Source organism: Oratosquilla oratoria, chromosome 19 (assembly GCF_046742065.1).
Source record: "Oratosquilla oratoria isolate Oo_2021 chromosome 19, ASM4674206v1, whole genome shotgun sequence".
NCBI lineage: Eukaryota > Metazoa > Arthropoda > Malacostraca > Stomatopoda > Squillidae > Oratosquilla > Oratosquilla oratoria.
In genome coordinates, this window is record NC_134795.1 from 22,170,757 (window position 1) to 22,198,144 (window position 27,388).

Genomic DNA, 27,388 nt, shown 5'->3' on the forward strand with positions numbered 1-27,388 from the left:
TCTATATCTAGTATTTTTCTTTACCCATCGAGTCATTGTGTATTCAATGGTCATATCCAGTAATATATTTCCCCAAAGGTCTTCTCCAACTTTCACTGTCATTTCTTCCTAACATATTTCTTTTGAATCAAAGTCACCCATAATTACTATGTTTCCTCCTTTCAGTAATTCAGGTAATGCATACTTTTTGCCTTACAACATTTTGGAATGATCACTCTCTGTCAAAGGCTGTTTTTGTGGGTACATATATTACTACAATATTTCTACTTTTCATGTCACTGTTTTCAACTTTTATCATAATTCCATTTATTTTTTCCTTTCGTTATCTTTGTCACATTTACGCCATTCTTAGTCAAAAACATGACTCCACCCTGTTTCTCCTATTTTTCATCCAATGGTTGTATAGACCTTGTTCCACAGTATTAGGTGGTAATGGACCTTTTTTAATTTCATCTCCACAATTTCCATAATGTCTGGTTTCTCTACTGCCAGATAGTTTTTAATTTTAGTCCTGAAATCGTGCCATCTATGTTGGTATACATTATTTTTCATTTTTTCATTTCTCCTTTTTTGTTTGTTTCCTTATTTTATATAATACTATTTTCTCAGCCTCTGGTCTAGTACTCTCCAAAAGAAAATTCTTTTCAGTCTCTGTTCTTCTCTCTTTTTTTTTTATTTTTTTTTTGTTTACTTCATTTCTTTCTTAATCCATACATTGTTGTAATTTTCACTATTTGCTAGCATTGCTTTTTTATAATACTTCTGCTATCATTTGAAACCTTAATTTGATTTGTATTTGTCTTTTTTTTTTTTTTTTTTTTGTATTATCCCATCCTATGTACTTCTTCTATTTCTTTGTCCATTATTTGTCCCACCTCTTGTATCTCTTTCAGAATTTCTTTTGCAATTTCTTTATCTTTTTCTCTTTAGTATCTAGGTACATTATGTTTGTGTCTGTGTGTTTTAACCTAGTTATTCTCCTTCTTTACAAGGGAAAGGAGGACAAGTGTGAATGTATTGTAGATATGTATTTTTTGTTATGATATTGTTTATAATGATAGAAGTGCTGGTTTTGCCAATGCAATACTAAATACACTCTGTTCTCCCTCTATATAACAACTTACTCAGTTTCTTTGGCCACCTGACTTCATAGTCCCCCTAAAATGTAAGTAGGTTGTTGCTCTCCCTGCATTTTCCTAATGTCAGCCATGTTCCCTCCTACTTGTTGGGCATTCCACAAGTTCCAGTCGGTCTTTCTTTATCTTTGCACTAATTGGCTTTTATTTCCATGTTTATAGGACCGCATTCTTGTCAGAAACCAGATCAACAAAGCTCTTGACTTCCTGGCCGAGTCTCTAGAGACATTGGAAGACCCATATTCCATTGCTGTAGCAAACTATGCCCTCCATGTTGCTGATCATCCCTACAAGGACACTGCCTTTTACCAGCTGGAGGCTAAGGCACAGGTCAAAGGTAAGTAGGGGCAGGATGAAAAAGTCATGTGAGGTTTCATGTCAGTGAGTTTTTACTTTATTTTTCTAAGGAGTATACACACTCATGATTCTATAATTAAACTTCTATCACAATTCTTTTAGAATAGCATAGAAAGTAGGGTGAGAAATTTGAAGGTGAAGCAAGGAAGGGAATAAAAAGGAAGTTGTTAGGTAGGGTAGATCAAATAGTGCTAATTGGTGTGGGCATGGGCATATGGAAAGAAAGAACAAGGAGAGACTAGTAAAGTTTGGAAAGTGGAAGTGGATGGAATGAGTTTGAGATGAAGATTGAGAATGAGATGGATACATAAGGTGGATTGCAAAAAATAAGAAATAACCCCTAGAATATGATGACACCTATGGAATAAATCGGTTCTGGCATTTGGGCCCTGCTTTGGAAGAGCTGTGCCTTGGTATAGTGTCTTTGACTCAAGGACTGTGATGGGAGCCAGGGTGACCCTTTATCCCAAAGATATTGAAACAGGAATATTGTTAGAATGGATTTTATTTGTTTATTAATTTATGTATTTATTTATTTGTTTCCTCTTATCATTATTTATTTGAATTATTTCTGATGATTATTTTTTTCTTTTCTTTTTATTTCTTTCTTTTCTTTCCAGTAGAGCAGAGAAGGGAGAGGGCAGGAGATAGGTATAAGTGGAAAGTAGTTGGGAATGGATGAGAAACTGATGCTGCCTGAAAAGATTTTTTCCAGTTTGTTATATATTCTTGAGTGGATGAGGGGTGGAGGGTTGCTGTCAATGAAGCATTGGCTATCAGATCCTGCTGTGGAAATGCTATGCCATGTTGTATTGCTTCTGACCTGAACAGTGGGCAGAAGCCAGAGATGACCTTTTATTTATGAGGAACTAAGATAAAAAGCCAACAAATGGCTGTGGGATGAGTAAGGGGTGGGTGCTTGCCTTGGCTGGCCACCCCTAATAAGGGGGAAAATGCTTTTTGGTATTTGTATGTATGAATGATATAGATGTGTGATTTGGGTCAGTCAACCTCATATAGTGAGGAAAGGGCCTTTGGCATACATACAGTATAGAAAGGAAAAGAACCAGATACTTTTGCAGAAGATCTTGCAAATGAGACTTGATGTTGTAAAAGTAAGATATCCAAAGTATCCATTTGCTGGCCGTTCTTGCTATTACTCCATTTGTTTTCTACCACTAACTACTTAACTGTTTTATAATCCTCATCTTTTGGTTTCACAGAGGACATGAAGTGGTGGCATACTGAAGAATTCGTCAAATCCCATGAGGAGACACGGGAAGCACATGCTCTTGATGTTGAGATGACAGCCTATGCACTGCAGGTCTATATGCTACGGGGACTTGCTCGTGATGCACTTCCTGTCATGCGATGGCTTATACGTCAAAGAAATGCAAATGGAGGATTCATCTCCACTCAGGTACTTATAATTTATTAATTTTAATTTGATGAAGCTTTATTATAGAATATATATTTTGATGCAGCTCAAAGGGATTTCTCCCCATCTTCTCTTTTTCTCCATGAGGGGATGGACAGGGAGTCACAGATTAAATGAAGCAGCTTTGCTGTGGATGTGCTGTGTCTTGCCACATTGCTTCTAACCCAGGGCAGTAGGCAAGATGCAGAGATGACCCATCATCCATGAGGAGCCAAGAGAAGAGGGAGGGAGGAGGGTGAATGGGAGTGGAGTATGTGGGGATGAAATGGGTGGGAGTGGGTTTTATGCCTTTGTTTTTACATAAGAACATAAGAATAAAGGAGACTGCAAAAGACCATAAGGCCTACACTAGGCAGCTCTGTATCCATCACCACCTGTCATCCCCACCCATAAAGTTGTCTAATCGTTTTTTAAAACAACTGATAGTTTCAGCGCTTACTACATGGTTACTAAGTTTATTCCATTCATCGACCACCCTATTAGTAAACCAATTCTTGCCTATTTCCTTCTTAAATCTAAATTTGTCCAGTTTATACCCATTACTCCGAGTCCTGCCCTGTTGTTTTATTATGATGACCTTGATTGCATCACCCTTGTTATAGCCTTTGATCCACTTGAACACTTCTATTAGATCACCCTGCACTCTGCATCTTTCCAGAGAGTGTAAGTTTAGGTGCCTAAGCCTCTCTTCGTAAGGCAAATTTCCAAGTCCTTGTATCATTTTGGTCATTCTTCTCTGTACTGATTCTAGTGAATTTATGTCCATTCTGTAGGACGGAGACCAAAACTGTACCGCATAGTCAAGGATGGGTCTAACTATCGCTAGATAGAGTTTAATAATTACCTCTGCACTTCTATTCGTTACCGTCCTAGCAATGAAACCTAATGCTCTGTTAACTTTATTTCTGGCACTAATGCACTGCTTCCTGGTTTTAAGGTCAGGACTCACCAGAACTCCCAAGTCTCTCTTGCACTCAGATTTTTCTAAAAACATGTTATCTAAGTTGTATCTATTTTCGGGGTTGTGTAGCCCTACGTTTAACATGCTACACTTAGAGATATTGAAGTTCATTTGCCATTTCACCGACCATGTTAACAGTTTATTAAGATTATCCTGCAGAATCTGGGCGTCGTCTCCTGACCTTATTAGGCATCCTATTTTAGTGTCGTCCGCAAACTTACTAACATCACTATTTAACCCATCGTCTAAGTCCTTTATATACATAATGAACAACAAGGGACCCAAAACCGAGCCCTGGGGGACCCCGCTAGTAACATTTTATCTACCTCCCTTGTAAGGGGAAACCCATTGGTATATGTATGTAATGTATGTGTATATAGTGCAATGGATAGCTGATTCTGTGTACTCTTGGTGGGTGTGAGATCTAGAGAGTGTGAACGACTATAAAATTGTTTAAAATTTACGCCCTAACATACGACAAAAATTTTGAGATGATGTGGTGATGCACAATAATTTGAAATGCCAGCTGTAGGTGGCAGACTGTTCCCCGGGCTATAGACGATTCCCAAAGCTAATGCCAAATTTTTATTTGGCAGAGGCAGTGTCACTGCTATGCTAGTTATGAACTTGTTCTGTCTAACTTCATACATTTTTATTCAGCTAAGTTGGTATCCCCATACAGAAGAAGCTAATCTCATAGTTTTGTTTTCCCAGTAAAGCTTTCCTGTAAAGTGCTTTGAATCTTATTTCTTATATCCTTCACAGGACACAGTAGTGGGTATGCAGGCATTGGCAGATCTAGCTGAGCAGATTTCAGCACCTAGCCCTGATGTCAATGTGAGGCTCATCTACGGTGCCCGAGGCTCCAATGTTCAGGTCAACACCAACAATGCCATGGTCATGCAGAAGGTTGAGGTGTGTAGCTAACTCATTTTCTAAAGGAAAAACATTTAGATGATAGATATGCAGATTATTATGCAGCACAGAGACTGTGCATCTAAAACCCCCTTTACCCCATCCATCTACCTCATTCTTGGCCTTCTTGGGACCAATGGTGGCTGCCTGTATGAGGTGGTCCTGTAAAATGGATGTCATAGTCATCTCCCTCCAACCAGTACCCTAAGGTTTGGGTCTTTTAATGTGCATGGATGTGGTACAGATGAGAGTAAAAGAGAAGAGATAGGCAGTATGTTTGTGAGAAAAAAAGATGGATGAGCTGGCTTTGAGTGAAACTAAAATGATAGGGAGGGGCAAGTGTGAGTTTGGGTGGTTCTCAGGAGTGAAGAGGGGATGAGGGAGAAAAGGGGTGGCTATACTAGTGAGTGAAGAGATAGGTAAGCATGTAGTGGAGTGGAAGGAGGTTTCTTCAAGGTTGATGTGGATGAGGGTGAAGGTGGGAAGGGAGATGTGGGTTTTGTAAGTGCGTATGGGCTTGGTAGTGAGAAAAGCGTATAGGAAAGAGAGGGTTTTTGGGTAGATTTAAATGAGTGCATTGAGGGATTAGGGAGAAATGTCAATGTAGTTGTATTGGGAGACCTTAATGCTAGGGTAGGAAACGAACCAGTAGATGGAGTGATTGGGAAGTATGGAGTTCCAGGTAAAAATCGTAGTGGAGAATTGATGGTGGAGATGTCTTGAAAAATAGTTAATGATAGCAAATACAGTGTTTAGGAAGAAAGTCAAGCATAAGTACACATGGGAGAGGGTGGTGGATAGAAGGGTGGCAGAGAGAGAATTAATGGACTATATAGTGGTGACCAAGAGTATGGTAGGAAGAGTTAAGGATATACATGTTCTAAGGGGAGAGAGTGGGGAAATATCAGATCATTTGCTGGTGGAAGGTAAATTGAGAGTGGAGAATAGGTGGAGAAAGAGGAAAAGGGCAGAAGGTAGGGAGGTACTTGGGGTGAACTGCTTAAATGAGAAGGAATATAAGAAGAAGCTGAGAGAGGAGTGGTAGTGAAGGATAGAGTAGAACTAGGATTGGAGGAGGAATGGGGATGGTTCAAGAAGGGAGTCATAAGGTGTGCAAGGATGGTGTGTGTAACAAGGAGGATGGGAGGAAATAGAAGGAAAGGTAGTGACTAATGGGATGAGGAAGCAAAGAAGGGTGTAGAAGAGAAGAAGCAGGCTTTCATAGATTAGCTACAAATTAGGACAAGGGAATCGTATGAGAGGTACAAAGTAAAGAGAAAGGAAGTTAAGCATAAGATAAAGGAAGCAAAGAGGAGAGCAGATGTGAAATGGGGTAAGAGTATGACAGAAAATTTTGAAAGTCATAAAAAGATGTTTTGGAAAGAAATTAAAAGAGGAAGAGGAGGTAAATCAGGTAGAGAAGAAAAAGTGAAAGGTGCAGATGGAGAGATGATAATGGAAGAGAAGGCAGTGAGAGGAAGGTGGGCAGAATATTTTAGGGAGTTGCTAAATGTGAAGGAGGATAGGGAGGGAAAGGTAGTTGCAGTGGGAAGCGCTAAGAAAATGAGAGTGATGAATGAGGAAAATGGAGGAGAAATAGGGAAAGATGAAATGAAAGCGGCTGTAAAGATGATGAGAGCAGGTAAGGCACCTAGGTTAGATGGATGCCATGCAGAATGTCTGAAGAAAGGAGGTACAGTTATGGTGGACTGGTTGGTGAGGTTATTTAATGTTTGCTGGAGAGAGGGTAGAATGCCAGAGGACTGGAGGAGTGCCTCTATCGTTCCACTTTACAAGGGAAAGGAGGACAAGTTTGAGTGTAGTAGTTTCAGAGGGATTAGCTTGTTGAGTGTAGTTGGGAAGGCTTATGGGAGGGTCTTGATTGAGAGGATTAGGAGAGGAACAGAGGGAGTAATTGGTGAGGAACAGTGTGGATTTAGGACAGGCAGAGGTTGTGTAGATCAGATTTTTGTGGTAAGACAGATATGTGAGAAAGCTATAGGAAAAGGTAAGGATGTTTTTGGGCTTTTATGGATCTGGAAAAGGCTTGCGACAGGGTAGACAGGAAGGCACTGTGGGAGGTACTGCAGATATATGCGATAGGAGGAAAGCTGTTAACCCCTTCCATATGGTGACGCTTACGTAGGCGTCATGAGGAGCAAGTGGATACGCGAGGCTGCCATATTGGCGTCTTGATTATATTTATTGTAGTTGTACCTGCAAGACCCCCATACTCTGTAAACTGGCTTCATCATATTTTCTATGGTTATCAAAATTCACGGGTGAAAGAGAACGAACAATACAGGGGTTACTTTATTTTTTATAATGCGAGTATTATGACGCAACACCGCACGTCTGGCAGCTAATGCTGCCTGCGAGATTTTGGCCCGGAGTGAAGTGGTTAAGAGCAGTCAAGAGTTTTTATGAGAGTAGTAGAGCTTGTGTTAGGATTAGAAATGGAGAGAGTGAATGGTGTGAGGTAAAGGTGGGACTTCATCAGGGATGTGTTATGTCACCCTGGCTGTTCAATCTATACATGGATGGGGTGGTGCGAGAGGTGAATGCAAGGGTAGTGGGTAGGGGGTTGGAGATGGTTAAAGAAAATGGAGAAAAGTGGGAAATAGGCCAGTTGTTGTTTGCTGACAACACTGTGCTTGTAGCAGGATCAGAGGAGGGATTGAGGAAGTTAGTGACAGTTTGAAGAGGTGTGTGAAAGAAGGAAGCTGAAGATAAATGTAGGCAAAAGTAAGTTGATGAGATGTACAAGGGGAGAGAGTAACAGCAGGCTGGAAGTGAGCATTAAAGGAGAGAGACTGGAGGAAGTGGATAGTTTTAGATACTTGGGTGCGAATGTGGCAGGAAAGGGAGGAGTGGGGGTGGAGGTAGAATGTAGATTGAGAGAAGCAAGTAAATGCCTTGGTGGATTAAAAAGTGTAATAAGAAATAGACATTTGGGAATGGATGCCAAGAGGAGGTTATATGAAGGAGTGATTGTGCCGACAACACTGTATGGGGCAGAAGCATTGAACATAAGAGAGGAAGAGAGAAGGAGTTTGAATATGTTTGAGATGAAATGTCTGAGAAGTATGATAGGGTGAGATAGAGTGAGGGCTAGGGCTAGGGCTAGATAGAGTGAGAAATGAGGAGGTGAGGAGGAGAACAGGGGTGGAAAGGGAGTTGGGAGATAGGGTTGATGAAAGAGTATTAGGATGGTTTGGACATGTGGAAAGAATGAGTGAAGAAAGATTAGTAAAAGAGGTGTGGAAGGCAGAGGTTGAAGGAGTGATTATGAGGGGGCATCCTAGGATGAGATGGATGGATGAGGTAAAATGGGCATTACAAAAGAGAAGAATGCTTGTTGAGGAAGGACGGGAGAGGACAGAAGATAGGGGTGAATGGAGAAAGGTTGTGTATAGATGATGCTGTGATGCATGAGGGGGAGTGGGTGGGGGATGGGGGGTGAGGAAGTATGTATGAGAAATGTGACACAGCCCGAAGGGATTTCTCCCTATCTTCTCCTTTTCTGCACGAGTGGATGGAGAGGGGGGTCGCCGAATTAATGAAGCGGCCTTGCTGTGGATGTGCTGTGTTTTGCAATACTGCTTCTGACCCAGGACAGTGGGCAGGATGCAGGGATGACTTGTCATCCAGGAGGTGGCAAGATGAGAGGGAGGGAGGAGGGGAGTGGAATATGTAGGGGATGGAATGGGTGGGAGTGGTTTCTATGGCTTTTTCTTTTTGGCTACCTCCTGTGTAAGGGGGAAAGGGCCTTTGGTATATGTATGTATTGTCTTTCTGCTGGATAGTGACTGAAACACAATCATGCTAGTCTGGAATATGTTTCTCTTTAGGTGGGTTTTTCTGTGGGGCATAAAGAAATACACTACAGCACCAGCAACATATTACTCAAACATCTTCAAAAATCTTCCATGTACACCACAATAGGTCTATACAAAAACACATTCCCATTCAGATCACAGAACAAACACTCCAATACCAACCACCAAACATCCTATGCCATCGAACCTCTCTAGACATTAGCATGTATATATATATATATATATATATACATATATACATATATACATATATATATATATATATATATATATACATACATACATATATATAAATATACCAAGATGTTCTTTACTCCTCTTATAAGGGGTAGCTTGAGTTTGAAAAGTTCAGGAAAATTTTTGCTAACACCATTAATGATGATCCTCTTCCATAGCTGCCTGATGATACAAAAGAGGTGGAAGTGAGTGCATCTGGTGCTGGTATGGCCATACTCCAATTGACTTACCATTTCAACCTTGAAGTTACTGGTGCTAGCCCTGCCTTCAGTCTTGATCCACAGGTGGACCGCACAGCTGACAGGCACAAACTGAGATTGACTGCATGTTCAGGGTAAGTACATACATATGCCAAAGGCTTTTTTCCCCCATACAAGGGAGATAGCCTCAGGATAAGTACAAACATGATATAATAATCATGTGCTTTGCTTTCCCAATGGCACCCCTTTTTGTTTGAAACATATACTGTAAAATAGTTAGCTATGTTTCTTGTTATGTCTTCCTTTGTTTACTTATATTTATTTTTATTTATTATATTCTCTACATTTACTAGAATTATTTTCTTATGAAAAAAAAAATTATTTGTTATAAAATGTCCAGAATGATGCCTAGCATTTCAAATTTGAGTACAAGAGGCCTACTAGTAATGATCAAAAGGTGGGGTTGCATTATACATGAAGTATATAAAAAATCTGGAGGTTGAATTATACATGAAGTTATTTTATACACAAGTATATGTGGTATATGCCAGTACAGTAAGACCTATGTTCTTGAACATCTCACAAGTCAAACAAATAGGTTCTTGACAAAAAAAAAAAATTGAGAATTTTTTGCTCCAGTAGTCAATCAAAATATTTTTTCTCGACCAACCTGAATGGAGAAAAATAGAAAAGGGGCAAAATTCAAAGTTTCGGGGGAAATATAACCCTGATATAGCTGTATCCAGCAGATTAGTAAACCTGCTTTGGTGCTTGACCAAATCTGTTCTGGAACAATTTTCTAGAACAGACTGTCATCAAGAACCAAGGTTCTACTGAAATATATTTTTTGTGTTACATATAGAAAATTTAACCTATCCCATACATTAAGTTTACACTCCAAAATACCTCTTTGTCAGTCCTGTCATATGCCTTCTTCAAGTCCATTAGAAAAAGAAAATCCTTACCTTTTGCAAAATACATTTTGGGTATCTGTCTTACTACAAACACTTAATCTCATTACATGGTTACTAAGTCTATTCCATTTATTAACCACTCTATTGGTAAACCAGTTCTTGCTCATTTCCTTCTTAAATCTACAATGAATAGATAGGAGTGAGTGAAGAGAGATTGTGAATAGATGGAAGAACTACAGGGCCTATAGAGATGCCCTCATTTGCTCCATTAATTCTTTTGAATGGACAAGGAGGGAGATGTCATATAATGAAGTTGTAGGGTAAACTAGGTGTTGACCCCTACTATGGAAGTGTATCACCTTCAACCTGAGCAGTGTGGCAGGGGTCAAGAATGACACTTCATTCTTGAGGTTCTGAGATAGGATAGACATTCAGTGGGTTTTAATTTGCATGAAGTGAGGGTGTGCTCTGACTTGGCAATTCCCCTTTTAAAAGGGGAAAAGGATTTAGGTATATATGATGTACACTCTTACTATTGTCTCTTGCAAGAGAGAATTGGAGCATTGAATTAATTGATTTATTGTTTATAATGCTACTGTTTATACTTATGTGGATCTTATGATGAATTTTATTATATTATAATGCTTCAGATACACACGTGGAAATGAAAGCAACATGGCTGTGCTGGATGTGACCTTGCCTTCTGGCTATGTAGTGGACAATGACCTCATCCCTGGTAAGTAGCTCATTTGCTTTAATTTACAAAACTGTAGGGAAAATATAGTGTGGAGTTTTATGTCATTGTGACTATTTGAAACTGTCTATCTTAAATAAATACATACATAATATCAACAACAAAAATTCTATATACAGGGGGTGGCTAAGTCAAAGCATATAACCACCCTACACCCATCCTACACCTGTCCAAAGCCCATGCATCACCTCTCTCATCTTAGTACAGTGTGGATAAAAGGTTGTTCTTTTCTTTTGCAACATCACTCGTAAGAGAGGAAGAGAGGAGGAATTTGAATGTGTTCGAGATGAGGTACCTGAGAAGTATGATAGAAGTTACTAGACAGGATAGAGAGAGAAATGAGGAGGTGAGGATGAGAACAGGGGTGGAAAAGGAGTTGGGAGATAGGGTTGATGAAAGAGTATTAGGATGGTTTGGACACATGGAAAGAATGAGTGAAGAAAGTCTAGTAAAAGAGGTGTGGAAGGCAGAGGTGGAAGGAGTGAACATAAGGGTTCGACCTAGGATGAGATGGATGGATGGGGTAAAAGGGGCTTTGGGAAAGAGGGGAATGTCTGATGAGGAAGGATGGGAGAGGACAGAAGATGGGTGAATGGAGAAGGGTTGTATATGGATGATGCTGTGATGCATGAGGTGGAATGGATGGGGGATGGGAGGTGAGGGAGATTGTGTGAGAAATAATTTGACACAGTCCGAAGGGATTTCTCCCCATCTTCTCCTTTTCTGCATGAGGGGACAGAGGGGGGGTTGCTGATTTAATGAAGTGGCTGTGCTGTGGATGTGCTGTGTCTTGTGACACTGCTTCTGACCCAGGGCAGTGGGCAAGATGCAGGGATGACCCATCATCCAGGAGGTGCCAAGATAGAGGGAGGGAAGGAAGAGGATGGCGGAGAATGGAGTATGATAGGGATGGAATGGGTGGGAGTGGTTTATATGCCTTTGCTTTTTTGGCTACTTACCTTATAAGGGGGGGAAAAAGCATTTGGTATATGTATGTATGTATGTATATATATATATATATATATATATATATATATATATATATATATATATATATATATATATATATATATATATATATATATATATATCTTTACTTTCATGGCCTGCCTTCTTTAGTCCAATGATTTGGGCAATTATATCTTTAGCTAATTTGTTTGTAGGGGCATTTTAATGATAGAGTCCCTAGAGAAATAAAGAAAACCAATGTAAAAAAAAAAAGGCAATTTTTGAAAAGAGGGGTTACTTGTAAATGCTCTTCCCATGGTAGTGTGGGAGTGACTGGCTGGGTTCTCTCTCATGTTTCACTCTGTTGGTACAGTGTGATAGCAGGGGGTTGCTAGATACATTCTATTTATATAATTTCACCACAAAAAATTCATTTTTTTTCATAAATATGGGGCCACAAGGTGTAGGTACCATATACTTTTGATGAGTAATTATATATATATATATATATATAAGTATATAAATATATATATATAAGTATATATGTATAATATATATCTATATATATATATTCATATATATATATATATATTTACATATATATATATATATATATATATATACATATATATATATATATATATGTATGTATGTATGTATGAATATATGTATGTATATATATATGTATGTATATGTATATATATATATATATATATATATATATATATGTATATATATATATATATGTATAATATATATATATGTATATATATTTACTAAGAGCTATATCCCCCTTATAAGGGAGGTAGCTAAACCAGAGGCATGTGCCTACTCCCACTCATTTCACTCCCCTCCAGCAACCTCTCAACCCCTCCCATCCTAGCTCCTCATGGATGACTGGTCATCCCTGTATCCATCCACTGCCCTGGGTCAAATGCAATGCAGCAAGACACTGTACATCCACAGCAAGGCTTCTTCACTTAATTTGCAACCCCCCTCTCCATCCCCTCATACAGAAAAAGAGAAGGTGGGAAGAAATCCCTTTGGGCTGTGTCAAAATATCATTCATACACAACCATCCATCCCTTCCCTGGATAACCCTATCATCCATACCCAGTCATTTTCCATTCATTCCTGTCTCCTGCCTTCTTCCTTCATTACTTAACAGACATTCCCCTCCTGCTCAACACCCCCACACCCCCACCCTATCCATCCATATCATCCTTGGTCATCCCTTCTAGTTCACTCCCTCCACCTCCACCTCCATCCTCCACCCTCTTTTATAATTTTTCATCACTCACTCTTTCCATGTATCTAAACCATCCCAATAACCTTTCATCAGCCCTACCTGCCATCTCTCCCTCCCATCCCACTCTCCTCCCCACCTCATTTCTCAGTCTGTCCAACCTGGCATCCCCTACCATACTTCTTGGACATTTCATCTCAAACATTTCCTCACTACGTCTCTTAAATCCCAATATATCTGTACATACTTACACCAAAGGCTTTTTCCCTTACACAGGGGTAGCCAAAAAGAAAAAAGCATAGAAACCACTTCCACCCATTCCATCCCCTACATATTCCACTCCCCTCCACCCTCCTCCCTCCCTCTCATCTTGCCACCTCCTGGATGACAGGTCATCCCTGCATCCTGTCCACTGTCCTGGGTCAGAGGTAGTGTCGCAAGTCACAGCACATCCACAGCAGGGCTGCTTCATTAATTCAGCAACCCCCCCCCCCCGTCTCCGTCCCCACATCCAGAAAAGGAGAAGACGGGGAGAAATCCCTTTGGGCTGCGTCAAATTATTTATCATACACACTTCCTCACCCCCCATCCCCCACCCACTCCCCCTCATGCATCACAGCATCATCCATACACAACCCTTCTCCATTCACCCCTATCTTCTGTCCTCTCCCGTCCTTCCTCAACAGACATTCCTTTCTTTTGTAATGCCCATTTTACCCCATCCATCCATCTCATCCTAGGACGCCACCTCGTTTTCACTCCTTCCACCTCAGCCTTCCACACCTCGTTTACTAATCTTTCTTCACTCATTCTTTCCATGTGTCCAAACCATCCTAATACTCTTTCATCAACCCTATCTCCCAACTCCCTTTCCACCCCTGTTCTCCTCCTCGCCTCCTCATTTCTCACTCTATCTAGCCTAGTAACCCCTGTCATGGTTTGAGGTAAAGGTGGGACTTCGTCAGGGATTTGTTATGTCACCCTGGCTGTTCAATCTATACATGGATGGGATGGTGTGAGAGGTGAATGCAAGGGTGGTGGGTCAGAGATTTGAGATGGTTAAAGAAAATGGAGAAAAGTGGGGAAATAAGCCAGTTGTTGTTTACTGATGACACTGCGCTTGTAGCAGGATCAGAGGAGGGATTGAAGAAGTTAGTGACAGAGTTTGAGAAGGTGTGTGAAAGAAGCTGAAGATACATACATACATATACCAAGGCTTTTTCCCCCTTCCAAGGGAGGTAGCCAAAAAGGGAAAGGCATAAAAACACTCCCACCCATTTCATCCCCAAATACACTCCACACCCCTCCCACCCTTCCTCTCATCTGAGCACCTCCTGGATGACGGGTCATCCCTGCACCCCGCCCACCGCCCTGGGTCAGAAGCAGTGTCGCAAGACACAGTACATCCACAGCAAGGCCGCTTCATTTAATCGGCGACCCCCCCTCTCCGTCCCCCTTTGCATATAAGGAGAGGACGGGGAGAAATCCCTTCGGGCTGCGTCAAAATTTACTCACACATACTACCCCACCCCCCACCCCCCCGCCCATTCCTCCTCATGCAGTCACAACATCATCCATATACAACCATTCTCCACTCACCTCTGTCTTCCGTCCTCTCCCTTCCTTCCTCAACAGACATTCCCCTCTTCCCCAAAGCCCCCTTCACCCCATCCATCCACCTCATCCTAGGACGTCCCCTCATGTACAAGGGGAGAGAGTGACAGCAGGCTGGAAGTGAGCATTAAGGGAAAGAGACTGGAGGAAGTGGATAGTTTTAGATACTTGGGTATGAATGTGGCAGGAAAGGGAGGAGTGGGGGAGGAGGTAGAATGTAGATTGAGAGAAGCAAGTAAATGCCTTGGTGGATTAAAAAGTGTAATAAGAAATAGATATCTGGGAATGGATGCTAAGAGGAGTTTACATGAAGGAGTGATTGTGCTGACAGCACTATATGGGGCAGAAACATGGAACATAAGAGAGGAAGAGAGAAGGAGTTTGAATGTGTTTGAGATGAAATATCTGAGAAGTATGATATGGGTTACTAGGCTAGACAGAGTGAGAAATGATGAGGTGAGGAGGAGAACAGGGGTGGAAAGGGAGTTGGGAGATAGGGTTGATGAAAGAGTATTAGGATGGTTTGGACACATGGAAAGAATGAGTGAAGAAAGACTAGTAAAAGAGGTATGGAAGGCAGATGTGGAGGGAGTGAACATGAGGGGACGTCCTAGGATGAGGTGGATGGATGGGGTGAAGGGGGCTTTGGGGAAGAGGGGAATGTCTGTTGAGGAAGGATGGGAGAGGACAGAAGATAGGGGTGAATGGAGAATGGTTATATATGGATGATGATGTGATGCATGAGGTGGAATGGGTGGGGATATGGGAGGTGAGGTAGTATGTGTGAGTAAAATTTGATGCAGCCCGAAGGGATTTCTCCCATTCTTCTCCCTTTATGCATGGGGGGACGGAGAGGCGGGTCGCTGATTTAATGAAGCGGCTTTGCTGTGAATGTGCTGTGTCTTGCGACACTGCCTCTGACCCAGGACAATGGACAAGGTGCAGGGATGACCCATCATCCAGGAGGTGCTAAGATAAGATGGAGGGTGGAGGAGAGTGGAGTGTATTTAGGGATGGAATGGGTGGGAATGATTTTATGCCTTTTTCTTTTTGGCATCTCCAGTGAAAGGGGGAAAAATCCTTGGTATATGTATGTATGTAACACTTTTCCTCCTATCCCATATATCTGCAGTACCTCCCACAGTGCCTTCCTGTCTACCCTGTCATAAGCCTTTTCCAAATCCATAAAAACCCAAAAAACATCCTTACTTTTTCCTATAGCTTTCTCGCATATCTCTTACCACAAAAATTTGATCTACACAACCCCTACCTGTCCTAATACAACAGTGTTCCTCACCAATTGCTTCCTCTGTTCCTCTCCTAATCCTCTCAATCAAGACCCTCCCATAAGCCTTCCCAACTACACTCAACAGGCTGATCCCTCTGAAACTACTATGTTCACACTTGTCCCCCTTGCCCTTGTAAAGCTGAATGATACAGGCACACCTCCAGTCCTCTGGCACTCTACCCTCTCTTAAACAAACATTGAATAACCTCACCAGCCAGTCCACCATCACTGTACCTCCATTTTTTAGACATTCTGCATGACACCCATCCAACCCAGGTGCCTTACCTGCTCTCATCATCTTAACTGCCTTCACCTCATCTTTCCTTATTTCTCCTCCATTTTCCTCACTCATTACTGTCATTTTCTTAGCATTTCCCACTGCAACAACCTTTTTCTCCCTATTTCCCTTCACATTTAGCAACTCCCTAAAATACTCTGCCCACCTTCCTCTCACTGCCTTCTCCTCCATTATCATCTCTCCATCTGCACCTTTTAAACTTTTCTTCTCTACTTGATTAGCCTCCTCTTCCTCTCTTAATTTTTTCCAAAACATCATTTTATGACTTTCAAAATTATCTGTCATACTCTTACCCCATTTCACATCTGCTCTCCTCTTTGCTTCCTGTATCTTATGCTTAACTTCCCTTCTCTTTACTTTGTACCTCTCATACAATTCCATCATCCTAATTTGTAGCCAATCTATGAAAGCCTGCTTCTTCTCTTCTACACCCTTCTTTGCTTCCTCATCCCATCACTCAGTACCCTTCCTTCTATTTCCTCCCGCCCTCCTTGTTCCACACACCATCCTTGCACACATTATGACTCACTCCTTGAACCATCCCCATTCCTCCTCCACTTCTAGTTCTACTCTATCCTTCACTCCCTCCCACTCCTCTCTTAGCTTCTTCTTATATTCCTTCTCCTTTTCCTTCTCATGCAGTTCACTCTTAAGTACCTCCCTACCTTCTGCCCTTTTCCTCTTTCTCCACCTATTCTCCACTCTCAGTTTACACTTCCACCAGAAAATGATCTGATATTCCCCCACTCTCTCCCCTTAGAACATGTACATCCTTAACTCTTCTTACCTTACTCCTGGTCACCACTATATAGTCCATTAACACTCTACCTGGCACCCCTCCATCCACCACCCTCTCCCATGTGTACTTATGCTTGACTTTCTTCCTAAACAATGTATTTGCTATCATCAACTCTTTCAAGACACATCTCCACCATCAATTCTCCACTATAATTTTTACCTGGAACTCCATACTTCCCAATCACTCCATCTATTGGTTCATTTCCTACCCTAGCATTAAGGTCTCCCAATACAACTACATTGACATTTCTCCCTAATCCCTCTATGCACTAATTTAAGTCTACCCAAAAAGCCTCTCTTTCCTCTATGCTCTTCTTACTACCAAGCCCATATGCACTTACAAAAACCCACATCTCCCTTCCCAGCTTCACCTTCATCCACATCAACCTTGAAGAAACCTCCTTCCACTCCAGTACAAGTTAACCTATCTCTTCACTTACTAATATAGCCACCCCTTCTCTCCCTCATCCCCTCTTCACTCCTGAGAACCTCCCAACTACACTCCCAAACTCACACTTGCCCCTCCCTTTCATTTTAATTTCACTCAAAGCCAGCACATCCATCTTTCTTCTCACAAATATACTGCCTATCTCTTCCTTTTTACTCTCATCTGTACCACATCTACACACCTTAACCCCTTCCATACGGTGCTGCACACGTAGGCGTCATAGACTTAGATCTCGGTGGCAGCAGCCAATGCCAGCCGTACGACGTGTCGTAATAATACTCGCATCATAAAATATAGTCACCGCTTATATCGATCGTTCTCTCTTCACCCGTGAATTTTGATAACCATAGAAAATGCGATTACAAAAGAATTAGAAAGAATGTCATTATGGAGGGGCGACTACAATAAATATAATCAAGACGCCGATATGGCAGCCTCGCGAATACACTCGCTCCCCATGACGCCTACGTGTGCGGCACCGTATGGAAGGGGTTAAAAGACCCAAACCTGAGGGTACTGGTTGGAAAACCCCCAGACCCTCTTATGCCTTTACTTTTTTAGGAATGTCCCCTTTGGGGCTAGAGGTAACAGGACTCCTAATCCCATCCCCCATCCCATTTTTTTGTCGCCTCTTACATCAAGTGCGAAGACGTGGTGGTAGCATTCTTTTCCCCCACCACAGGGTAGGCAAAAAAAGGAAATGAATATTCAGAGAAATGGTACAGGACAGTAACAAGGGGTTGGGGGCAATATAACGGAGGGACAGTCATAGTATAATGAAGATAGTTTTCCTCTATCACAGACAAAATGATGTGTGGCTCTGGTCCATAGGGGTGCCCCATATAGACCCTAAAGTATCAACTGCATGCTACTTTGCCACAATAACATGCAGTCAATACCCAAATTCATTCCACCTACAACTCCAGTTGTTTACCTTTTTTACCTCCAGGTTTGTATGACTATGATCATGTAAAGCGGGTGGAGCGCAAGGATGGTGGTACAGGTGTCCTTATCTACTTTGACAAACTCACTCCTGTTGAGGTGTGTCCGACAGTAGCCGCTTACCGCGTCAACAAGGTTGCATTCCAGAAACCAGCACCAGTTACCATTTATGACTACTATGACCTCTGTAAGTACATTGCCATTCAGATCTTTTTGCTTAGCATGATTGAGAATGTTTACATTGTCAAAGATAGGGAGGTTTTTCTGCTTTAAGATAGAGGAATTCCTTGTCAGGAAAAAGGAGTTCTTAAGTCACTGGAGTGCTGTTTCTCATGTTTGTACTGATAAATAGAATATAACAACTATTCCACACTAGTATCAACAGAATATATTGTAGTTATTATATTCACTAACCTGTTATGGGTGAAGTAGATAGAAGATTAATGGTGTCCTCAAACTTGTACACAGCAATTTCACTTAAGGGTCATCACCCAACTAGGGCCAGCTCTATCATAATAGTAGCAAGTTGTTGAAAAAAGTATACCTTAAGAGTGTCCTGGTCTAGAAATGCATACCTTTAATTTAACCTTTGTGCCCCTTTTGGAAAACTTGAATATGGTAGTGGAGACTTGATGTGTTTGTTTAACTGATGGCAGGAGGGATGACTCCCAGGAGAGATATGTAACAGTGGAGGATCCAAAAAAAGTAGCTCATATTTGTGTGAAAATGTTGTCTTCTTCTTCCGTATTTCAATTGTCCCATTTTGCTCACTTCATGAACAGCTCGACAAGCTCGTCAGTTCTACCAACCTCTCTCAGCCACACTTTGTGACATCTGTGACCTTGATGAATGTGATCCAGACCAGTGTGAACAGCAGATACTTGAGCTGAATAGGCAGCGGCAGGTAAAGAGTTAAAATAAGTTCTTTGTTTAAGTAGTAATTTGCTTGACTGATCTGTTAATTGTTGATATTATTTAATTTATACATTGTATTTGCACATCCAACCCTAAGTAATTTGCTTGACTGACCTATTATTTGTTGATGTTATTTAAGCTGCAATTTTACTGAAGAATCCAAACCTATGGGCCTGCTTCAAGTGATCTCATTCCTTTCACTCTTCTTGCTGCTTATATATAAATTTATTATGCCATTATTTGGCACTGTCCACACTACACCTTTTTACAGAAACACATACACACACAGATCACAAAAGAAACCTCTCTGTATACCAAAGGTTTCTTTCCCCATATAAGGGAGGTAGCCAGCCAAGGCATGTACCCACCCCTGATTATCCCACTCGTATCTGTCACCTAATTGACAGAATGAATATTACTTTTAAAAGTAACAAGCTCATAACTAAATCAGGTTCCTCCTGCCACAAATTCAGAAGAGAAAACCTCCCATTGATAACTCTAGCCCACATATGCTGAAGTCATCACCCAGCACTAAAATGGTAATGAAGTAGAATTGGTCTGGTAATGGTAACAGATACATGTCCCAGGTGTAATTGCCATACAGAAGGTATAGAGAACATTATCACATACTGCCCTTATACATAACACTACAAAGTTTCCCTTCTGAGTGACTTATGGGCCAATTTGTTGCCCTTGGCTGAGTTCCTTGGAGCCACAGGTATCCTGCAAGATAGATCCAAGGCAGTAGATTGATTGATTGACTGGCACTGCATATCATATATTCTAAACCTCATATCCAACTTCTAACATTGTATGCTCTGTACACAGTAGTATTTGGTCTATGGCAGTTAGTCCATATCCCACTCCTAACAAATCTTGTCCTTGGCCAAGAGTGCATGTTTGCCATCTCCTACAAATCATCCAGATCTTGCTCTAAAAAGCCTATTTCTGACAATACTCATCATCTCGCATGCGGCATGCCATAACATTTGATAATATATCTTCCCCACTGCTTTTTATACTTTTATTCATATCACACTAGCACAGCCACATTGAGATAACCATCCAGCACTAAGATAATATGTGCATACATACATACTACCAATGACTTTTTCTCCCTTACAAAGGAAGTAGCCAAAAACAAAGGTATATAATCCACTCCCACCCATTCCATCCCCACATATTCCACTCTCATTCTCCCTTCTTCCTCCCTCTTATCTTAGCTCCTCTTGGATGATGGGTCATCTCTGCATCTTGCCCACTGCCCTGGGTCAGAAGCAATGTAGCAAGACACAGCACATCCGCAGCAAAGCTGCTTCAAGCTGTATCAAAATAATTCATTCATACATAACCACTCCCTACTTTATCTCCTACCTTTGCCCTTCCCTGCTCAACAGACATTCCCCTCTTGCTCAATGCCTCTTCCACCCCATCCATCTCATCCTCGGTTGCCCTCAAGTTCACTCCCACCACCTCTGTCTTCCACACCTCTTTCATTAATCTTCCTTCACTCATTCTTTCCATATATCCAAACCATTCCAATACTCTTTCATCAGCCCTATCTCCTTTTCCACCCCATTTCTCCTCCTCACCTCCTTACCTCCTTGTGTTTCACTATCCAACCTTTGTAACTCCTACCATACTTCTCAGACATTTTATCTCAAACATATTTAAACTTTTTCTCTCTGCCTCTCTTAAATTCCAGGTTTCTGCCCCCATACAGTGCTGTCAGCACAATCACCCCTTCATATTCTCTTTTTTGCATCCATTCCCTAATGCCTATTTTTATGACACTTTTTAATCCTCCAAGGCATTTACTTGTTTCACTCATTCTACAATAATAATGATAATAACGATGATAATAGTACATACATATATCAGAGACTTTTTTCCCCTTACCAGGGAGATAGCCAAAATCGAAAGACATAATTCCTTTCCCATCGTTTTCATCCCCACCCATTCCACTCCCATTCACCATCCCTCTCTCCCTCTCATTTTGGATCCTCATGGATGATGGGTCATTCCTGTATCTTGCCCATCACCCTGGGTCAGAAGCAATGCAGCAAGGCACAGCACATCCACAGCAAGGCTGCTTCATTTAATTGGTGACCATCCTCTCTTTATCCCCTTGTGCAGAAACATTGAAGACAGGGAGAAATCTCTTCAGGCTACTTCAAATATCATTCACACATAACCACTCCCTAATCCCCCCCATCCCCCACCCTCTCCCTTCCATGCATCACAGTATCATCCATACACAGCCATTCTCCACTCCTATCTTCTCCCTTCCTTCCTCAACAGACATCCCCCTCTTGCTCAGTGCCCCTTTTACCCCATCCATCCCTCTCATCCTTGGTCTCCTCCTCATGTTTACTCCATCCACCTCTGCATTTCACACTTCTTTAATAATCTTTCTTTACTTATTCTTTCCATTTGTTCAAACCATCCCAATACTCTTTCATCAACCCTATCTCCCATCTCCTTTTCCACCCCCGCTCTCCTCCTCACCTCCTCATTTCTCACTCTGTCCAACCTCGTAACCCCTACCATACTTCTCAGACATTTCATCTCAAACACATTTAAACTTTCTTATGCATCCCTGGTGCAGTCCCACCTTAATAATGATACCTTAATACCACCTTAAAAGTAATATCATAATACACTTTAATGCCATGATAATAGTAATAGAATTAAAATGAGTGAACCAAGCTCTATTCCCCTTATAAGGGGGATGGATGAGTTGAAGCATGCACTGACCATATAGTGAAGCAGCGGAGGCAAACCAACTCGAGCTGTCAGGGACTGTTTGCATTGCCTTTGACGTGAGCAGTGGGGCAGGAAATAGGGGACAGGTGACTATCCACAAGATGCTAAGATAGGAGGGACAATGAATAAGTTTTTATTGGGTGTAGGATAGTTGTGTATGTCTCTTCTAAGATGTAGTTCTTACTTTAAAGCATATATTCCCTTTTCCTCATAGCATATTTCCATAATCAAATAACCCTTTCTCAGTATCACTAATCCTACATTTCCCATGCTCCTGTCCTTGTTCAATGTCTTTTGGCTATCTTCTACCATCACATTTCCTGCTTTCCCCATCCTTTCTTCAAAACTAACATCCCTGAACTCCCTTCATTTAAATCATACTTTACTATAGTCCTTCATCTCTGAGTTATCACAGATCGTCTTATGTCCCAATCTTTTCCACAGGCCCCAGTTGTAGAAACCATCAGTGCAGAAGTAATAGAATCATCTGCCCAAGGTCTCCTTCCATTGTGGCTCTCCCTCATAGCTGCCACCTTCGTTGCTGTTTGTGACCTCTGGTTCTATTAGACTAGCTGTGCCTCACTGTTTAATGTACTTGTCTATAGCACAAAGCTTCCTGGCATCTATGTCACTCTGGTATCACATTGGGATATCATTCAATTGATAATCATTCCCTAAGGGAAATTATCCTATAAACATGAAAAATCAGTCAGAATTTATTCTAAGCTGGAATTTATTCCTGAAAGGAAACTTTTCTGAGTTTCTTGATGTGATTGTAATTTGTTGTTCTGGTGAGATTGTTTATGTTGGAAGATGATAGAAGGTAGTGTGTTTGTTATGGACCTAGATGTAGTGCTGATGGTATGGGTCCTCTGTAATTGCTTCCTTCAGGAAAGGGGCCTCAGAAACTTTTTAGCTTAAGAACAATAATGAAATTTATCTGCTAAAACAAATTTGTTTGTCTCAGGCATAAGATTGTAATCCAAAGTGCTTATGTGAAATAATTCATTAATTGAAATAGTCTAAATTTATTTTAGATTTATAAAAAATCATTGTTTCTCTTGTGCAAAATTATGGCATTAGACTAGTCCTCTTTGCACTCACTGAGAAACAATTGTATTGTGTATGTGAAGAGTGGTAGGAAGTTTCCCCAAGAGTTCAATTCTAGACTGATAATGTTATGACTCTTTTCATGAAGTTCTTTCTACTACATCAACAAAAATACTACAAGCATGGGAAGAATTTGTATAAAAGGTAAAATAAAAATAGTAAGAGCCAGTTCCTAAGAACTGTGAAGTAGCTGTGATATGCAATATTGGTGTAGGTGAGGAATTTGGCCCCTTCCTCTTTTTTCCTCCAAAGGCTCAATAAACTACTCTCATATGAGATAGCAAGACAATCCCATAGCAATGTGCTAGGTAGAAAATTTTATACTATGACATGCATGCATATATTTTTTTCACCTACTGCAGATTTCCCCACTAAAAGGGGTCTTCAACCAGCCTATTGTGAATACAAGTTTTACCCTTTCTTACTGCCAGACAGAAGAAGGTGTGGAATGCATAAGTTAATGTAACTTCCTGTATTGGATGGTGATGAATTATTCCATCCTCCCAATATTTCAGGAATTATGAAACTGACTTTATATTCTCAAGATCTGCTGTAGATAATTTGTTCAAATACCAATGTAAATATATGCATTTGGATTGATTGTATTCACTTGTGACATGGTTCATAAGCTTCCACACACATAAACAGGTGCATCTCCTATAGTGTCCTACAGATATACACAAATGCCCATGTAGATAAATAACACTGGAGTAAACTGTTAGTACACATCTGTATGTAAATATCATTGAGCTTTATTAATATTTTAGCCAAAAGATATATTTTTAAAAAATATTCAAATATTTGTTACTGTTGACTAGTACAACAATGAAGCTATCATTGTTGAGGTCATATATATTTTTTTTCATTTATTTATTTCATTATTTTCCTTAAGTTTCAGACTTGACATTTCTCAGCCAATCTGGGTTATGAATAGGCAGCATTGGTAAATGCATCATTACCCAAGTGTACATTCCTGCTAGCCAGTAAATTGTCATCTATGTATCACATCCAGCCCAGACAAGAATTTGTTCTGTCATATGTACATACATACATTGGAAGCAAGTCATAAAGGAGAGAGGCTGGAGGAAATGGATGGTTTTAGGTATTTGGGGTTACATGTGGCAGGAAAGGGAGGAGTGGAGGTAGAGATAAATTGTAGATTGAGAAAAGCAAGTAAATGCTTTGGGCGAATAAAAAATGTCATGAGAAATAGGCAACTATGAATGGATGCAAAGAGGATATTATATAAAGGGGTGATTGTGCTGACAGGGGCAAAGACTTGGAATTTAAGAGAGGCATAGAGGAAAAGTTTGGTAGGGGTTACAAGATTGGATAAAATGAGAAATGAAGTGAGGAGGAGAACTGGGGTGGAAAGGGGGTTGAAAGATAGAGCTGATGAAAAAGTATTGGGATGGTGTGGATACATGCAAAGAATGAGTGAAAAAAGATTAGTAAAAGAGGTATGAAAGGTAGAGGTGGAGGGAGGGAACTTGAGGGAACAACTGAGGATAGGATTGATAGATGGGGTGAAAGGAGCTTTGAGCAAGAGGGGAATGTCTGTTGAACAAGGCAGGGAGAAGGTAGGAGGTAGGGATGAGTGGAGATAGGCTGTGTATAGATGATATTGTGATGCAAGGGAGGGGCCAGGGGATGGGGGTGAGGGAGTGATTATATTGGAATGATATTTTGATGCAGCCTGAAGGGATTTCTCTCCATCTTCACTTTTTCTGCATGAAGGGATGGAGAGAGGGGGTCACTGATTAAGTTAAGCATCTTTGCTGTGGATGTACTGTGTCTTGCTACATTGTTTCTGACCCAGGGCAGTGGATGGGATTCAGGGATGACCCATCATCCATGAGGAGCTAAGATGAGAAGGAAGAGGTGATGGATGGGATTGGAATGAATGGGAGTGGGTATATGCCTTCTGACTTGGCTACCTCTGTTGTAAAGGGGAGAAAGCCCTTGGTATATAGATAAATGGACAGACATACCTACATATAGGAAAAGTCCTTTTCCCACCATATGAGTTGGATGACCCAGACTAGGTATGCACCAATCCTTCACCTACTCTACAGCCATCTAATGGCCATTTGTTGTCTCTTTTAACCTAGCTCTTTGTTAGCTCTGTCCACCACCCACTACTTAGGTCAGAAGCAATGCAGCAAGATGGAGCATCTTGACATAAAGGCATGACAGCCAAGCTATAGAGATGCTGTCTTGCTGCATTGCTACTGACCCAAGCAGTGGCCAGGGAACATAGATAACCTTTTATCCATTAGGAGCCAAGTTAAAAGGGACAGCAAATGATTGTTGGATGGGTGTGATATGGATGAAGAGTAGGTGTATACCTTGACTGAGCCATCTCCTTATAAGGGGAAAAAAACTTTTTGGGCTATGTATGTACATACATATTACTAAACAAGTTCCTGTCTTAGCTGAATGTAATACATTTGTTATATGTGCAGTCTATAAAATAAAGAGTTGGTTACTTGTATACCTGTTATCAACATTTCCATTAGTCCATTGTACATATTGGGCAAAGAAACAAAAGTAGATATTGAGTTCATGAAACTATGCATGAATTTGCATTGGTGGTATTGTACAACCACATTTTGTGTGTGTGTGTGTGTTTGTTATACATTTACTAGTGTAAAATTAAATTTTGCTGTTAGTGGTCATGATAGTGTGGGATGGATCACTAACCTAAAGAAGGTTGGAGGGAAGAAAGTTAATGGAATAAGATTAAATGTGTGTTGAAGTGACCAAAAATAATTTAGTTTGCAATCTTTCATGAAATCAGCTTTGAGACCCAAACAGTAGATAGAAAATATTTAGGGGATTTTAAGGCATGACTGTATTGAGATATAACAGACTAAGGCTTGAAGGTGGAGGTCCAACACCAGTTAACTCACTAACCTTGGGCTTTAAGGAGGGAAGAGGCATGGGTGTGTGCTGCTCACGGCGGTGAAGCCAAACACAAGGGCATCAGCATAAACCTGTTCAGTATCTAATGATTTGCTGACACTTCAGCAGGTAAAGTAAGCAGGTGGTAAGGCCATGCTATTGAAGAAATGGTAGGCAAAGTCAGGGAAAGGAATGATGCACCCCAGCACCAATGAGAGTATGAAGGAAAGAGAGGACTCTAGTGTATGGCAGGGAATGTGAGGCTAGTCCATAAAGTACTTTAGCGTACGAGATAATCATTGTGACCTTGTTTGAAAAAAATGTGTTAATCAAAACCGTAAAAGGTTGTGAAGCAGGACATCACTCCCACTGGCTTGTCCACTATGGCTGCACTGCCGCTACTGGACCACGCACTTGCCTTCATGGTATATCAACACTAACTGTGAATTAATAGCATCAAGAGAGCTGAGAACTGCTGATATGTATGAATTTAAGAATAGAGGTTTGCTGTTCTTTCTGCCAAATGGATGTACTAAAATTCATATTTTGATTCTTAAAACCTGTCGTATATGTATGGTGCATTATGGCCTGCAATGTAGATACTACAAAATATATTGTATACCTTGTTCTTAATTTCTTATTACTTCTATGCCCTTCATAGCTTAAGAAAAAGAAAGGATGAACAGCCATATTTTTAGTGAAACAAATGTAACAATGGTATGTACATCATGGCAGTTTATATCAAGACTAACAGTCACAACATGTCCCATTGAATTGTGGCCCAAAGTTTTAAAATGTTACAAAAAATCCCATTTCTCATGATAATTTTCTCCCTCCTCCAGATATTTACTTCCTTGTCTTATTCAATATTTCCTCTCTACCTTCACTCCTCCATTCCCACCATCATGTGAGCACAGTCTTTATTTGTTCATTGTTTTGCTCATTCATGCTTTATCAAGTACATGACAGTAAATGTGGACAAAAGTAAGGAATTGAGATGTACTAGGCTAGAGGTGAGTTTAAAGGGAAAGGTGAGAGGCTTCATCCTCACATGGTGCTTTTCCTGACTTGTCAGCAGTTGCCTTTCTCTTTCACCCCAAAGACTCTCCACTTCCTCCAGTTTCTCATCCTTTAAACTCCCCTCCAACCCACCTCCATCATTCGTACATCTTTTGTCCACATTTACTTTCAGGTCTCTTCTCTCAGCCTTCACAAAATTACATTGTGAAGTGCTTTAAATCTATCCTCCAACTCAGTTACAAGCACTATTATTCCCAAAGAACAGCTGGCCCCCTCATCCCCCTCTTTCCTCCACTTGCACTCGCAAATTAGACCCCAGACTGGCACCCTTGTGTTTCCC

At 40.9% G+C, this 27,388-nt stretch overlaps 1 protein-coding gene across 1 annotated transcript in view; it reads left to right on the forward strand.

Moving 5' to 3' along the window:
• The window catches only part of LOC143035791 (CD109 antigen-like), a gene marked incomplete at its 5' end in the record, with an annotated part of 77,118 nt that extends 50,462 nt beyond the window's left edge, over positions 1-26,656 (forward strand). Inside the window, 8 exon segments of the mRNA XM_076202754.1 lie at positions 1,299-1,473; positions 2,717-2,913; positions 4,658-4,807; positions 9,042-9,217; positions 10,648-10,733; positions 18,341-18,520; positions 19,116-19,237; positions 22,459-26,656. Of these exon segments, the coding sequence (XP_076058869.1) occupies positions 1,299-1,473; positions 2,717-2,913; positions 4,658-4,807; positions 9,042-9,217; positions 10,648-10,733; positions 18,341-18,520; positions 19,116-19,237; positions 22,459-22,581 (1,209 nt within the window).
• Positions 26,657-27,388: the final 732 nt, after the last annotated feature.